The sequence below is a fragment of the Molothrus ater genome, chromosome 1, assembly GCF_012460135.2.
Source record: "Molothrus ater isolate BHLD 08-10-18 breed brown headed cowbird chromosome 1, BPBGC_Mater_1.1, whole genome shotgun sequence".
NCBI lineage: Eukaryota > Metazoa > Chordata > Aves > Passeriformes > Icteridae > Molothrus > Molothrus ater.
In genome coordinates this window covers 130,797,104-130,814,313 of record NC_050478.2, presented here as the reverse complement: position 1 = coordinate 130,814,313, position 17,210 = coordinate 130,797,104, and the positions used below count along the sequence as shown (strand labels likewise).

Sequence of the window (17,210 nt, the reverse complement as noted above, 5' to 3'; positions counted from 1 at the left end):
GAAAGGTTTTATAAGAGGTGAGGGTGAGCAGGCAGTCTGTCCAGCCAGACTCTGCACATGATTGACCTCCTTTATACCCCTTTCTGTCTGATCCTCCTTCTGCTCCTTCCTGATCCCCCTCCTCTAATTATTGTCTCCCCTTTGCTCCTTCACAATCCCCTTCCTCTAATGATTCCTTCCAAAGTTTTGCAGAGTCCTCCTCAAATATCCCAAACCCTCCTGTTCTTCTTGTTTCCCCTTCTTATCAGTTACAAACTGCAGGTGACCCTGCCCAAAGCTCTTCAGTGGGCCATCAGTCAGTAACCTGACACTTCTGCATTTTGGCATAGGCTCTCTTGTCCCTTTTCCACCAGGTTTGCATCTGTGTGCCCTTGTTTATGGAATCCCCCTTAATTTATGGCCTCTGCTTTGAAAAGGTCAGGTCCTTGGTCAATAGCCTTCATGAACCAGATGCTCCTGCCTTCCTCAAGGGATGCATGCAAGGGTTTCATCTCTAACTTTCCTACTCTCTGGCACTAAAGGACAAGGTCTCTCAAGGTTATCAGTGAGATAGTCCAGACCCCATGGCTGGTGATTTTCCTTTGGCCTCTTGACTATTTGTCAATACTGATGTTTCATTTTACAAGAATTTTAGTTTCATTTTTGAATATCAATCTTAAAAATATTTGGCTTATGCATAGAATCTAGTTAAAATTATAAATTCAGGGCTATGTGGCTCTTCCTTTTATACACAAAAATTCCTGCCAACCCCTTGCCAATTTTAAAAGGACAAACTAAGAACAGAGATTATGTAAAATTTCTACTTAAAGTATTTTTAATTCAATTTACTATAGTGGTTTTATAAGTAGGGATAAAGCATAGTTAGAAATGTTTATCTGTGCCAAGCTAGCTTTTATCTTGAAGTTCCTGTTCTGTGCAGATGTATGTATGTATGAAATAATGAAGAGCCCCAAAGCAACCATAAATACTCCAATACATTGGAGTATTTTCAATGTTATATTTTGATGATAAATCGTGGAATTTGGTGGCAAGCAAAGATGGATGGCAGTAAATAAGTTATGCTTAGGGTCAGGGTAGACATACAGACCTTCTGACAGTATTTTCTTCATTGTTTCATCTGGAGGACAAATAATAAAACAAGAAAAGTCAGCTGCTTGGTAGGAAGTTCAGCTCAAATCTGCACAGTGCTTCAATATTCAGGACTGGGTCCTTCCTCCTAATGATGCATGTCCCCCTCACAGCCCACCATCATCAGGACATTAACTACAGGTAGTGGTCATGAGCTCAATGTTACCTTGTATATCAGTGACAGGAGGAAATTCCAGGCACCTCACTAGCAGCAACTGTGGGAGGGGATTAGGAGGGCACTGTAAAAGAAAACAAAGGTTCCTGGATGCAGAACTTGGGGTAAATTCAAAACATTCCATGACCTCCTCCAATATTATCTTTCCTTATAGAGAAATTGAGTTTATTTCTGCTACTTTGCCACTCAAAAATTGCGAGAAGCACTACAAGCTTTGCCAAGGAAGCGCTGAGCCGGTTGTCCCTCACAGGGCTCCTTCCAGGTGCGGCGGGGAGCATCCCACGGGGAGCATCCCACGGGGAGCATCCCACGGGGAGCATCCCGCCCCCCCCAGGAGCATTGCCCTGAGGAGCATTGCCCTGAGGAGCATTGCCCTGAGGAGCATTCCCTGAGGAGCATTCCCTGAGGAGCATCACCCGAGGAGCGTCCCCGGAGAGCGGCTCTAGCCCGGCAGCGCTGGGGCCGGGCTGCCGCTCGCTGAACTCCCGGGGCTGCGCATCCCAAAACCCTCCCGCGCTTCGGCGCGGCCGCTCCGGGCTGCTGCTGCTGCTGCTGCTGCTGCTGCTGCTGGTGCTGCTGCTGCTGCTGCTGCTGCTGCTGCTGCTGCTGCTGCTGCTGCTGCTGCTGCGGGGACAGACGCCCGCAGAGCTCCCTCCGCCCTGCTGGGCTGGGCCGGGCCGTGCCGGGCCGTGCTCTCGGTCCCGCCCGCCGGGAGGGGCGGCCCCAGCCCGGCCCCAGCCCGGCCCCGCCCCGCGGAGCGGCGCGGACAGAGACGCGGAGCGGCGGAGCCCCGAGGAGCCGCCGAGATGCTGAGCTCGCCCTGGGCGCGTTTCTACTCCAACAGCTGCTGCCTCTGCTGCCATGTCCGCACCGGCACCATCATCCTCGGCGTCTGGTACCTGGTAAGCGTGGCCCGGCCCCGGGCGCTCGGCGCCGCTGCAGGGGCAGCCTGGGGGGCTGCTCCGTGCGTGGGGATGCCGATCGCAGCGGCCCAGGCTGCCCGGGCGGCTCAGGCGGGTATCGGAGGGAGCCGCGCTGTTGGAGCAGCGGAATGCGCAGGCAGCGCCGCTGATCCCGGCGGGCACCGGCTCTGCGAAACTGGGGCACGGAGCGAGTGCGTGTGCAGGGGCCGGGGCAGCGGGCAGGGGATACCGTGCACGGGCAGGCGCGGGAGGGCCTCAACCCAAAAGCCGTGTGGGGGTTGGAAATGTGATAAGTGAAGACCCCTGGGGTGAAGGTTTTCCCCCAAACTTCGGGGTGGTCTCAAGCCGGAGCTGGCTGCAGCACACGGGCCCCGCCGCTGCATTAGCTCCAGCAAGGCTGCCTGGCCCCTGGGCACTCCGCGCAGAAAATCGTGTTTTATCATCTTTGGTCCCTGCTTCATACAGCGTTCGGGTGTTCTTGTCACCGCTGTCCCTGTGTGGCAGGTCATCGTTTGGCAGTAGCGTTTTGGTCTACCTGGAGGGAGCTGAAGCCTTCCAGGCAGCTGTTCGCAGGTACTGGAGAGATACCTTGCTTCTGCCGGGATTGCAGGACACGAGTGAGGAATTTACCCTGGGGACACCAGCGTTACCATCAGTTATCAAAGGCTGTTGGGCGCTCGGTTATTTGGCCCGGGGAGCCGCGTTAAGCTCTCAGTTCCTCTCTGCCCATTGTTTCCCCATCCTTTGCAATGTGGGGAAAGCGGTTTTCCCAGAGCTGGTCCAGCTGTAGTCGCAGGGTGTTCAGAATAAAAAGAACTGGTTGTTTGCTGTAGGTAACGTAGATGCACTTCTCAGCCTGCTCCGTCTCTCGGTGTGAGGAATCGATCTCCGTCTGATGGCGAGGCTGTGCAGAGCTGTTTGCCAAGCATCATTTTTCAAATGATTGCAGACGGAAGCAGATTAGACCCGGGCTCATTTGCTAACTACTGAAATTCCCTGCAGCAGCAAGTGAAAAATGCAGGGCTGCCTCCACTGTAAGGCAGCTCATTAAATAAATTCAACCCGTGTAATAAAAAAGCTAGGTTGACATTTATGTCCTAGAAACCATATAAAATGTTCTATGTCCTGTAAAATATGTATTTCACCACTGAGAAAATTGTGCATTAGTTGAACCATTTTTTGCTCCTGGTTTAATAAAATATGGTTAATAGCAACATCCACAGCTGTACAATACTGACAATATTGTAAAATATGCCTCTCTTTGCCTGGCTGCAGTTAAGTTTTGCTAAGTTGTAATATGACCTGAAAGCTTTTGAACATTTCTTCTAGGGAGTTTATTATTTCTTTCTGTCTTCAGCTGAACGAAGCCTTTTCACATTGGCTCCATAGAGAAAGGGATATAGATATTTTATCTGTTCAGTGGACCTAAAGTTATTTGAGGAAGAGGGAGGTGCATCACCTGGGCTTGGATACAAAGAAAAGTCTGACAGCTTTTAAGACTGTTACCTAATCTGTTATAAACATTTAAATACCAGTGGGCGAATTTCACAAAGTATTTTACTGCAAAATTTGGTCTTAAATTTCCTTTCCTATTAGCAGGTATTTCCTGATTTACACCTCTTGCTTTTTTTGCTTTCATAACTTTTTCAGGGTGGATTTCTAAATTACTTCAAACTGATAGAGCACATGTTTCTTTCTGTGCTTTTTTCGCTATTGCAAGTATTTGATTTTTAAATTTAATAATTAAGAATAGATATTTAGGTGCATGTAGATAATAAATGCTAAGCCTTTTTGATTGCTTATTATGTTAGGAAACAACAAGTAAGGAAGGAGTGGTTCCTTGAATGAATGGCCCTGGTTGAAAGATCTGGCTGATAAAGTCAAATACAAATAGATTTCTTTGGCTCAGAAGAACAGTTATGGTTTGGTTACATAACCATATAACATAACATATAAAACCGTATAACGGTTTTATTACTATGTGCTGTTGAAGGTTAACATAAAAATAGATGTTGTCCTGGTGGCATTTTTTTTCTCTGCATGTATTTTGGGTGATTGCTTTATTCCAAACCACACATGACCTGTGAGCATTACTTCAAAGTTCAAAAACCCTCTCTGAGTTTTTGCAACACCACCATGTATTCTATATATGCTTTGCCATTATTCCATACAGGAAATTACTTGAGGAAAAACCTTGAGAATGAATAGTTTTCATGTTGCTTTTTCATTCCTCACTAGCTGTGAGGCTAAGTTTTGTCAATTCTCTGACAATGAATACAATGATTCAGTAGTAGAAGCATCTGAAGGAGGAAAAGCAGTAGCTTAGAAATTTTGGCAGACTTTTCGCATGTTGAACCACTTTTGAGTTAGCAGAATTTCAGGAGGCAGAATTTAATGTCTGAGTAAATGTGGAAAAAATAGCGGCTGAGATGGAATTCATCTTCCCACAGCAACGCTCCGGGTTCCACGCTGTGCACCGGGAGGTGGAAAGGTGTTGATAACACAGCAGGTGTTGGTGACACACCAGGGTTTTGTCTGCTGCTGAGCAGTGCTGCACAGCCCTGGTGCTGTGCCTCAACATTCTGTCCCCCCCGTCCCCCCATCAATAAGCTTTAAGTTTAATGTTTTAATTTAGTTTTAATGTTTTAACTGGGTGTTTGGAGGCCCACAAATAGTGGAGAGAGTGAGAAGCTGAGTGCACGTGGAGTTGTCAATGCTGCTGTTGAGGGAGTTTTCCCACAAAAGTTTTCCCAAGGGGCAGGGAGCTTTCCCAGCTCAAGCACAGCAGCCACAGACACTTACAATGGTCTCATAAGGTATCAATAGCTGGGAAATAAATATTTAACTTTACTCTATTTTAGAACATGATGTATCTCAGAATACTAATGTTTCTATAGCTCTTCTGTTTCAGTAATTTCTTCCTGGTAGAGCCATTGGTGCTCATCTACAGTAATATAACCTGCTGCTGTGTGATATTGCAATATAGCAAAATAATGCAATATACATAAAGTCACTGAGCACTGAGGTACTTCAGTGTAAAAAGTAACTTGTAAAGGTTGGAGTAGCCAGGGGAAATTTCCTGAAAAAAATATCTAATGGGGTTGCAGAATAGCCCACACTTCAGGGACTAGTGTGCTGCCTTAGGGAGAAAAGCTTAACCGAGGGTGCTGCAATGTTAAATACAAATATTATACTAAGGATTAAAATGTCAGCAATATGGCTGACTGGGGGTTAATGTTTATTTCAAACCTGAGGACCAGTTTGGTTTGGCTGGTTATTAATTTTTGAGTTTTTATCTGAAATGGACTGTACACTTGTCTGTATTATAACATGACATTGGAAGTCACAGTAGTAATGCAGAAACATTTTGGGGCACAAAAGTCTTAAAAATGTTGTATTTAAAAAAAACAAACCAAGTTAAACTAGAAAGTCACTTCCCATAGCTGAATTTTGTCACTGTGCTGTTCAGGACAGTGACAATGCTGAAATGAGCCAACTTCAGTTCTGATCTCCAGTGGGTGCTGGAGTCTGGGGGAAACTGGCATTTCAGTTTCCAAGTGACCCAGTCAGTGCTGGTGAGTCAGAATAACAACACCCCTGTCAGTGACAGCATTCATAAACACAGCGTGTCTTCTTCCTGAGGAAATGGACTCCACTTTCCTTGTCTAAAACACAAAGAAGGAGCAACATCAGATATGCTGACAGTGTCATGGAAGGATTTTCCATTCTCCTGACAATGGGGTTTCTGCACACCCTGAGGATCCACTGACACCATCTGGGATAGCAGGAATTCTGATTATTTCTGATTGCTTTGGTAGGGAGAAGATGGAATTGTAAGGTATCAGTTAAAAAAAAAACCAGACAATAAAAGAAGGATCCTTCTTGTTTGAGCTCTGTGTGCCCAGTGCCTCAGTGCAGCAGAGCCTTGGGCACAGGCTGCTCCTCCCCGTGGTCCCACAGCCCCCCAGGACCCTGCAACATCACCTTTAGCACCTCCAGTGCCAGTGCAGTGCTGCTGGCCCTAGGCAAGGGATCCTTGCAGAAGGGGGTGTGCTGTGCGTTCACCATTGCCGTGCCTGGGGAGCCGCTGCCCTCCCGGAGCTCCTGACAGTGAGGGGCTAAAAATAAAAACTAATGGGAGGCTGAGAACCTTTTATAGCCACAGGGTATCGAGTCGTGTGGCTCTCACTGAAGGATGTGCAGTAAGAACATAAATAGAGCAAGCTGAAGTTTTTAGCTAAGGTGGGTTAAATGTTTGAGCTGCTATTTGTGGAAAGCTCGGTGTGAATTGCTGGTTGTGACATTTCAGTTCTGGATTTATTTGAATATACTGTTGAAAGCATGTCTAATATCTATCTCTGTCCCAGTCATCTTTTAGTAAAAGGATTGAATCCTAATGATGAAAAAATATACTGGTAGTAGACTTATATTGCAAAGGAAAAGAAAAGCACGATGGGCTATGGTCTCACTGATTTAAGGTTGAACCCCCTGACAGGACTGGTAGAGTGAACTTGATCTGATGTCAAAAGGAGAGTGAAAATATATATTTTGTGACTAGGCCACATTTATGTCCTGGCATTTTTCAAGCCTCATGCAAAACAGCATGTATGGCAATGTGCTCAAATACCAGTTAGAAGATTTCAGTAATCTTGGCTTACTTGGCAGGGGGTAGAGATCAGCAGTGACTGCTCATGTAAACAAAATATCCCTGCACTGGAGCCTTCCAAGCTGCTCCATCCACTCTCCTGCAAGCTTTACACTGTCTGAGACTACTCACATCACCAGACAGTTGTGACTGAGGGTCCCTTGAACAGGTTGTGAAGGCCTTTTTAGGGAAAAGAAAGAAATTCTAAGAAGAAGTTCTTGATTATTTTTAAACCTGGGAAAATCAGGAGATTTTGAAAACTGAAAAAAGAACTGAAGTTGTGAAAAGAGCAAAATGACACAATCAGAAAGCCTGATGTGTTATCTCAGTGTCAGGTTGTGGGAATTTTCATGAATACAGATATGAGGCCTTATGTTTTACTTAGAAAATTAGCTTTATATGGAATGAAGTGGGCTAAAAAGAAAGGATTTTCAACTTTATGTCTGTATGAAGGGCCATAGTAGCCAGCTCACTGAAGGCTCAGTTCCTCCACATCACCCAGGGATGTCTCTTCCAGTGTTGTCCCAGTGGGATATAGCTGGGGTTGGGTGGGATTATCCTGCACCTTTACCACCTCCACTGACAGCCCAGTACTGCTGGCCCTGGGGAAGGATTCCTGCAGAATGGGGCCTGCTGTGAATTCACCAGGTGTTTCTTCTCCATGGCCAAGACCTGGGCTGTATATTCAGGGGAAAGAGCTGGGTGATGCCAATGACATTCCTAATTCCCATCCCTTGGTAGGAGACATAGTGTCAGCAGTACGGGAAATTTCTCCACTAGCAACTGAAGGTGTCATAATGTCAAAATACATGAGATTCCCAATTCTTCTAATAGAAATGGCTGAATTGATTAAATATTTATGTCCCAAGTGCCATGTCTATAAAATGATCATTCGTTTTTCTATTGTGTGTACTTCATAAGACGAAAGACAAGATCATGGAAAAAAACCAGTAACATTCCCCAGTAACTCAATAGACTCTTCCTATGCACATGCTTGCTGTTGTGGAGAGTGGAGAGAAAACTTGGAATTCATTATGAATAGAGGAGAATATTAATCTTACTTTTAAAGGCTTCCCTGATGATTGATGTACGTGTTGAATATCCAGCTGAGACTGGAGTCAAAGGAGTTCAGGGTATGTGCTCTTGGACTGGATCACATCCATTTCATTATCTTCAAGACCAGAGGGAAAAAAAATTACTGATTCTGCACACAAATACCTGCTCAGGCCCTGCATGTTATTTACTTAACAAACTGAAAGCACATGTATGAATTTTATGTATGTCATAGCAAAAATAAAGACCAATGATGATCATTAGCATGAACAAAATGATCTTATTTGAAGGACCTTCTCAATAACCATATTCTGACTGTAACTTCTCTAGAGATACATTATTAAATAATTTAATATCTATTAGCTTCAAGAGTGGCATCAGGATAACTTCTTAAAGAACTCTCTTGTGCTGTGCACAGGCCCAGGTTGGTTCCTGCAGTGCAGGACCTTATCCCATCTTTTTTCTCCAATTCATGCTTCAGGCCCTCTTCAGTCAAATTGCAAAATAAAGGACAGCATGGGAGGAATTTAAATGGCACAATCAATAAAATAGCTTGCAAAGAGCCTAATCACTTACCTGTGTGTGACAGAATCCATCCCTGAGCAGGCCAAAAAGGTTATCTGAACAAAAGATGGGTTCATTGGTATGCCATATCCCAAGTTTTACCTGTGCTTTCTGCTCTAGGTGGAAAAAAACCCCGTATTTGTGTGTTTCCTGTGCTGTAGAAAGAAGTAGAAGCAGTATTTTATTAGTCTGTCCCAGACTCTGTCATACATCAGTATGACATTAAAACATTTATTAAAATTGTTTTTTCTTGCAAAAACCTTTTAAGTTATTGGAGGGACAAAATTTCTTGGAAATGTCTTTTGGGCAGCTCTTGCACTTACTGAACTGTTTATTAGTCTGTGACACAACACAAGGATTTATGAAAATGTCTTTAAGCTCTAATCCCCTCACACAGGCAGTTTTTCTTATATCCCCAAATACCACAGTAGGATATTTCATGGAGTATGTAATCATTGCAATGACAGCTGATAATCTGCATCAGCTGTTTTGATAATCACACAGTTGTCTCATGTAATCAATACAATTATCACCTCAGAAACTGCAAACCTTTGTAAAATACCCATTTTTTCTTATTAAGGCCTTCAATTGGATAATAAATTGCTTTCAGTGAGAAAACAGATGGTTGGTTGTAAGAGGAGCAAAGTTTACATAAATGCTTGTTGAAGGAAAGAATCCCATTAAGAGTTCAGTATGCTGTAATTACAATTGGGTTTTTATACAAAAAATCATGAATATATTTATAGAAAGGAAAGGAGGTATTACATTAATCAAGTAAAATGTGTTTGGAAGTTCTGTTGAAGGTTAATATGTATCTCCTAGTGAGCCAGAGGAGAACACATTAAGCTTCCTAAACTGATCGTTGATTAGACTGACGTCAGTGAAAATGCAATTAGTCTTATATATTCTTGGACATATGGAACGGATGTTGTAAAATAGCCAGGAATTAATTTCCTTGATTGCTTTCTTTTTCTCTTTGTTTTATTGTGAGGCTTGTGCTTTGACTGTAAAACTCTGCAAGTTTAAAGTGGCCGAGGCTTGAAGATGTGCAGGGCCTTTTCTGTGCTGGTCTCAAGCAGGGCTGGAGGTTTAAAGTCCCAAATCTCCAAACAGCAGAATAAGAAGCAAAAACCCACACTTGTGTCTGAAGGTGTCAGAGAGTGCTCCTGGTCAGTGTGAGGTGAATTGCCAGGAAGGCATCCCTGAAGATTAATATGGACTTGAGCCTAGCACACTGTTCCTGGACCTCCTGAGGGTCAGCTCTTTTTTAGGTGTCTGTAGTCAGCTCTAACTATTGTTATCCTGGTACTCAGCCTTGAAAGGGGTTTTGAGAGTGCTGTGCCTGCTTTTCATTTTGTTGCTGGCATGTGCTGAGCAAGGTCTTGTTCTATCCAGAGATATATTAAGCTGCTTAAAACAGACAAGACAAATGCTTTTGGCAGAAACACAGATTTGTGGGAGATTTTCACCTTGGAGAGATGCATTTCCCAACAGTGAAACAGCTGTGGCCAGCCAGACAGGATACAAGTGATCATGTTCTTTACTATTTCTGTAATTATCTGTACTGTACCATCCTTCCACTTCTTCCTTGCATGACTAAATCTCTGCCTTGGGCTGCAGAGTGCTCTAAGGGTGCAGTCACTTGTATGGCTTCTCTGGATACTGCCTGTGGTGGCTACATAAGAATAATGGATCAAAGATTTCGTGTGTTTTGGTGCTGGTTTTTGTTAGGTTTTTTTTTTAATGAAGTGTTTGTTTGTGTCTCTCCAAAGCAAAGCACAGTCCTCAGCAGTGCAGTGGCCAAGTCCAGGAGGGTGGAGGGGGCTCTGAGCACAGACAGCACTGTGGGCTGCTGTCGGACACACAAGGTGCTGGCCAGGGCCACGGAGTAGCAGCTACAGCGATGCTGCCTGGCCCATCCTCTGTCCCAAGGCCTCACCAAAGTCTGGATCTCTGGGACCTGCCACAGCTCATATCACAGTCACACTTCAGCAGGTCTGCCCTCAAGCTTTCAGTCAGCTGCGAGGCTCAAACATGCATTTTTGGAACTCAAGGAGAAATGCAGAAACCAAGCAAATCCCACCTGAACAACTCTTTTTCTAATAAGGTTTTATTGCATACCAATTTCCTGCTAGTTCTCCACTGCATCCTGGACCAAGATGACCTTTAGGAGAAATTGTGAGTTGATCTGGCAATGATATAATTGTATATGTGATTATGTTTCTCCATAAATATTTCCCTAGAGGTCTTGCTGGGCAGAAGACCTCAGCAGTCATTTTCAGGACTTTCCTTAGGTACAGGTTCAACTTGCATTAAATAAAATGGAAAAGCAACAAAGACTCCACTGATAAATTTGTATACAAATAGCTTATTTCCTTAAACCAGGGAAGGACTAAGATTAAATGGTGTTACAATTCTGTTATTAAAATTATGAAAGAAATGACTCTACCCAAATTAAAATGCAAGCAAGACCATATGCCAAAGTCAGTAGTATGGATTTTATTTAACAGCAAATAGGAGGTAGAAAGCGGTAGAAGGAAATAGAAAAGGAGGGGGGAGAAGAAGAGCATGACAGAGAGACAGATTAAGGGGAAAATATCACCACTCCATGGATCCTGATAGTGTCCTATTTATCCTGTTCTTCTGGTCTCCTTGGTGGTGAGGGTCCCTCAAAACACAGAGTTCAGTGGGTTAATGTGCACTCAGGGCAGCTGGGAATGCCCAGGGAGCTCCCCTGCAGGAGCAAGTGTGACACAGTCTCTTGCCACAGGCTCTGGAGCAGTTGCATCACTGGATCCCATGCAGGGCTCTGCTGCAAGGACTCAGGAATAAGCCTGGGAGCCCTCTGGGGGGTCCTTGATGGATTATGGCACCCCCTCAGTTGCCTCTTGTGAATTTCCCATGGCTGTGCCCTGTGGGGTTGGTGTAGGGGAGGATGGGTGTTCACTGTCTCTGGTTTATGCCACACACCCAAAACTCTCCTCCTGTCCCCTTGGTTGGGGGGAGTCTGTGCAGACTCAGCAGATGAGTCTGTGGGCTATGGCCTCCCCCACCTCAATCCCAGCCAGAGGTGATGTTCAGGACAGCTGCTGGGTTAGGCTTTCTGGAGGACACTTCATTCTCCCTCAGTCTGTCTCCTTCTCCCTAGACCTGAGATGATTGAACAGTAGTGTCACCTTTATCTTATCCCAAGGTCCCTTAGGCAGCTTAACTCACAGTCCCAAGTTACCCTCAGGAAGCATCTTCAGGGAGAGGAAGGCCTTGGTGGTTGCAGCTTCTTTATACAGTTTTGCCCTAATGGGCAAAAAGTCCTTCATAACAATATCTAAGCCACAAACCATAACATTGCAGTCTCTCACAAGTATATAACAAACTAAACTCTATCTCTAGGGAGGCAGAAACCTCTCATGTGCATATTGCACAATCTGTCCATCTATTTTTTTTTAATAAATTTAAGCATTACCATATTTCACTAATAACAGACTTCTTGTGGTTTGGGTTTTATGCTTATTAAAAGATTGGCAGTAGGCAGTAGTTGAGTCATTTGTATAGAAGAGTGCTGGTAAATTATTCTGGACTTCCTATATCAATTGAATCAGCATAGTCTTTAAAGTTCAGTGTTGAGTGTCATAGCAATCAAAGCTGAAATTGTGTATATAAAAGCTGATTGAAATATTTTATGCAGCTTTCTATTATATGCTCTCTATAATATGGACTTTGTAATTTGCTAGTCTGAGCCTGCCTGGATGATTCTTTGCCTTCCCCTAAGTAGTATGGAAAAATAGTGACAAGAATTACAGACTCTACCCTAACTTCTCCAAATTAAAGAATATAAAATCCTAATTGCTACTTCTGATCTGACTAATGCTCTTCCTATTCAGTGCAGTATTTCAGATAGCAGCTAGAACCATGCTTTGAGAAACCACACAGAGAGAAAGAACAGCTTGTTCAGGGACAACATTTTCTTTTATTATCCTGTAGTGTTAAGGTTGGACAGTCACCTGAAGCAGGAAGGCTTATATTTTGTTTTTCAGATCTTTTGTGATATGACTAAACACTTGCATTTCCTTTTAGTAAATAAATCATTTTTTTCTGAATTCCTTCAACCTTTTGGCTTCAGTAATAATGCCTGATAATGAGCTTCACTGGTCAGAGGAGTGAAGGATTCCCTTTTAACCCAGGTTCAAGTGTCCCTCTCTCTGTTTCTGTTCAGGCTGTTTTGCTCTATTGGATGAAAAGATAGGATGAAAGTTGAGGGTGTCTGGGTTTCTAACTTGGACCGCTCATTAAGCTGTGCATCACTAACACATCTGCAGCTTGTCCCCAGGCACTGGAAAGTTGAAACATTTTCATTAGCATGAGGCAGAAGGCTTACACAGCAGGAAAAAGAGAGAGATGTCTACTCTGACAGCCAGGGTTCTCCTGCTCCTCCTCTCCTGGAGTTCACACCATGGCTGTGCTGTGCTCAGATGTAGCTCCTGTGCCCCCAGAGGGAAAGGGATTGAATCACTGCTGGGAGACTTGTCAAGAAACATGGGTACACAGAAGGGACGTCTTGTTTCTTGTTCCTTATGTGCTATTTGCCTGCTCTTCATGGCACTCAGCTTAAAACCTTTATTGATGAAATTGCCTCCTTGTTTCTTCTTCAGTCAGAGCTCAGAAAAAGCCCCCAATGAACACTTACAAACACAAAACTTTGCCTAACAGGGAGACAGAGAACAGACAGAAAAATCTTCCTATATGGGACAATAAACCCTAATTCATTATCCACACTAACAGAGAAGTTTGGGAAATGCACCCCAGATAGTGCAAATCTACCATGAGCTAGTTAAATCCTGACCCTGGTTTTTTTTTTCCTTTTTGAGTTCCTTAGAGTTCTTTTGTCCTTTTGATGAACAAAAGTGTTCTTGATTTTATTAAGATCTTCTATGCCTAAAGAAAAAATGAAAATATGCAAAGAACATGCCTAGTGAAAAGGGAAAGGTAGATAGGGAGAATTAGACATTGAGATTCTTAAATAGACATTTTCCATTCATTGTTACTTTTTCTGATAGTGATACTGACTTCAAATATCCAAGTGCTGGAAAATACTCTTCTGTTTAGTTTCAAGGAGCAAAAGTAGTTTAAGACTGACGTTTGGTTTCTATCATTTCTGTAAAGAACAGAGTTTTTTGGAGACAGAGAAGTGGGTACAGGGGTTCTGCTTGAGATTTTCTTAAGTTTTACTAAAAATCTTTAGGATTTCTTACTGCTAAAATTAAGGTCCTTGGCAATTTGCTTCCTTAGTATCTCTGTAGAGGACAACAAACTAAACCATGCCAGTTTTGTGGGATACTAAAAATATGCTAGAACTCCATGTGCCAGTTCCTACATATTACAGGGCTTCCCAGTGTCATGAAAGCAGCTCTGGAACTGTAAAAAGTTGAGATTTAAGGAGAGTGCTTAAGTGGATCTCTCTTGAGTTCAGTGAGGCTGAAAGCAGTCACAGAATTAAAACTGTATAAACATCTTTCACCACCCCTAACACTCAGACTGCTACATGCATGGATTCAGTTATATATTGAACCCTCAACAGAAATAAAGCTGGGGGGAGCTCTTCTTTTTTCCTGTAAATATAGGTATTTCTCTTCACTGCATTAGAAAGCCTTGGGAGAGCTGCAGTAGAATATTTGTAGATGGGAACCTGTAGACTTCAATAGAAACATCACTCTGTTTTTAATGCAGTGTATTGATTTAAAGTGAGCATAATATTTCTTCTTCTAAACTCCTTTAACAAAGCTATTTTATTTTGACTCTTGACTGAAAGCCATTGTAGCTCCTGGCAAGCCATTGTAACTCCATTCTTTCAGTGTTTACAGACATTTGTGTAAGTTGCTGGCCAAAGCATTTCTCTGTCTGCTTGAATTAGGCATCATCAGTAGATTGGTGTTAATGGCATGCTCTTAGGAGCTACTGGAACTAATTTTATTTTAGATAAGCCGTGATAGATAGCATGCAGCTGCACTTCTACAAAAGGTCTGAAATGATAGTGATATTTGTTTTCTGGTCACCTGTTGCTACAGTGGTTTCTGACACTGCTCCACTGCATTTTATTCCCGTGGGTCACCAGAGTTCACTGCTGACCTCTGTAACCAATGACATGGAGAAAAGGTGACTTATTGGCTGTAGAAGTCTGAAATTTTCATGCATTATATAATTTATAATTGCTGGGTGCTTTCTGTGGAAGACATGAGGTTGTGTCCTTGCATCCTAAACACTGGACATCCTCTCCAGCAGAACTGCCTCACATTGTCCCTAATCTGCTGGTTCTTTGTCACAGTGCAGGTGGAAGCAGCATTGGTGGCTGGTGGTCAGTCCCAGTCTCGTCACCTGCTCCTGCTCCTGCTCATGCCTGCATGCACCTTCCTCACACAGCTCTTGCTGTTTAAAGTGTCTTCTACTCAAATCTGAAATTATGTTTTATAAGCCCACAGCAGGAACTCCAGTTACTGCTCCAATATCTGGATGTCTCTTCCACAATATTTCCTCTTTCCCCTTGGCTTCATACATTTTGTGGGTTCTATAAAGCATTATTTATTATTTTCTATAAAGCATTATTTGTTATTTTCCTCCCCTTCATTGATTAAAAAAAGTGGATGTTATTCCATCTGGCTGCCAGAAAAGTAAGATTTTGGATTTTTTAAAGATAATTATTTTATTTCCATATCAGAATAAGGGCACAGTTGGGCATTTTTAGGATTTTCTGTAGGTCCTTTGTCCAGTGTGTTGTTAGGGCACTCTGGACACCATCCTGCAGGGACTGAGCCCAGAAGTGATCTGATCACCACCAGCCCCAGCAGGGCAGGGGATAAACCAGGGGGGCCAACCAAAAGCAAAGAGGGCTGGGGCCAGGGCCACAGCTGGAGACAAGCTGCAACCTGCCTCTGCAGGGTCCTCCCAGGGAGCATGGCTGGGCACTGGCATGTCTTGTACCACTGGGACAGAGACCCCAGGCTGCCCTGGATGGGGTCCTGGGCCATGGGCAGGGGTGTGGAGAGGCTCAGGTTGGGGCTGTGCAGGTCAGATAAGGCTATGAGTGTCCCTGGAGCTCCTCTCCTGAGCCCCTGGCAGCACTGGGTGCTATCAGCTGTAGGACCCTGTGGTCACAGTTCTGACTTGATAGTGCAAAGTCTTGCATTTTATTCTTATTGAGCACCTGTCATGGGCAGAGTGGGAGCTTCAGATAAAGTTTATTAAAGAAACCCTCCTGTTGAGTTACAGGGTGTAGAAAGGATCCCCTTCCTTTTTAAACTCCTCCTAGAGGAGTCTTGGTATGGCTGGATCCAGTCTTAACCCCAAACTTCATCAACAGTTTATGTCTAAAGGATTATATAGGTATAACTGATCCTTTATACAACTTTGTCCCACAGGATAAAGGACAGCAGACCAGATATGTTTAAATAAATAAATATAATGGTTTTATTATAATAATGATTAGACAAAACTATCTTAACCAGAATTATTATATACTATAACATTGTATATTATTAGATACTATAACACAGTATAGGAGATATAACAACTATTATAGTACACCATGAAGCAATATTGAAACAATTGTATTAAAGCTAGCAAGAAAAATGAATTGATATTTAATTGTTATTAACAGATTGATATTACCCACCCATATCAGTGACCAGGCAGTTTCTTTCACTCAGCCTTGAAAGGTAACCTTGAAGGGCATCCCCACTCAAGGGAGAGGTCCCCACACATGCACTGCAGGAAGGAGTGTGGTAGAAGGCCCTGCTGTTCAATTTGGAGCTGGGTGATTGTCAGCCATTGTGTCTCCAGGCCAGCTGTGTCAGCTCAGAGCTTTAGATAAACTATCAGCAGTGGCACTCGTTTGTTCCTTTGTCCAGGTATTTTTGCAGGTCTGCCACATTTTCATCTCACTATCAGAGTGTTTAACTTCGGGATTGAGTCAGACTTGGCTTCAGCCATTGTTCAGCACCAAAGGCAGCATGAATGCCCCTTCTTTGTTTACCACTGACAGCTTGGAAAGAGGACACTGCTCAAGTTATTTTACCCCATTCCAGGGAGAGCATCCTGCTGCAACCCCACTGCTGTATGGCCATGGACACGTTTCAGTTTCTCCATCCATGAAAGGAGGACAGAGTGTCTCACTGGGAAGGTACAGGGTTTAGCAGCTTCCTGCAAGTTTGCATGATTAAAATGCTTTCTAAGCATTGCTGATTGGTTGTTACACTATTTGTTGCTGAAGAAAGGTAAAACATCTTGAAGGAAATTTTGGCCCTATCAAAATTCTTTTCCTAGAATGGAGATTTCAACTCTCATACTAACTACATATACCAACAGGGAATAATTTTTTATGCTCTTGTCCTTGATTGTGTGTCCTTGGAAAACATTACATCAAGAAGTTTTTAGACAGACAGAATTTATGCATTAGAGCATTTTTCAAAATTCAACAGTCACATCACTTTCAAAGCAAAAGGAAAACCCTAATGAACACAATACACCCAACCGTGCACACATTTCTGGGAGAAAGAGGGAGCAAACAAACACGTGGTGTATTTCACTTGCACTGCTGACAGCACAGCTGGAAAGTGCTCGGGTGATTATGAGCATCTCAAGAGAACAAACTGATAGAACAGAAAAGTAATGCACTAAAGAGCATTAGAGAGATTCCTACTGACTGCAGCAGACTTCAGATCAGGCAAACACC

At 43.5% G+C, this 17,210-nt stretch overlaps 1 protein-coding gene across 1 annotated transcript in view; it reads left to right on the top strand.

The window, feature by feature from the left end:
* Positions 1-2,057: 2,057 nt before the first annotated feature.
* LAPTM4B (lysosomal protein transmembrane 4 beta) overlaps positions 2,058-17,210 on the top strand; it is a 59,575-nt gene continuing 44,422 nt past the window's right edge. Inside the window, exon 1 of the mRNA XM_036378606.2 lies at positions 2,058-2,205. Coding sequence (XP_036234499.1) covers positions 2,110-2,205 — 96 coding nt within the window. The 5' untranslated portion in view covers positions 2,058-2,109. The remainder of the gene's footprint in view (positions 2,206-17,210) is intronic.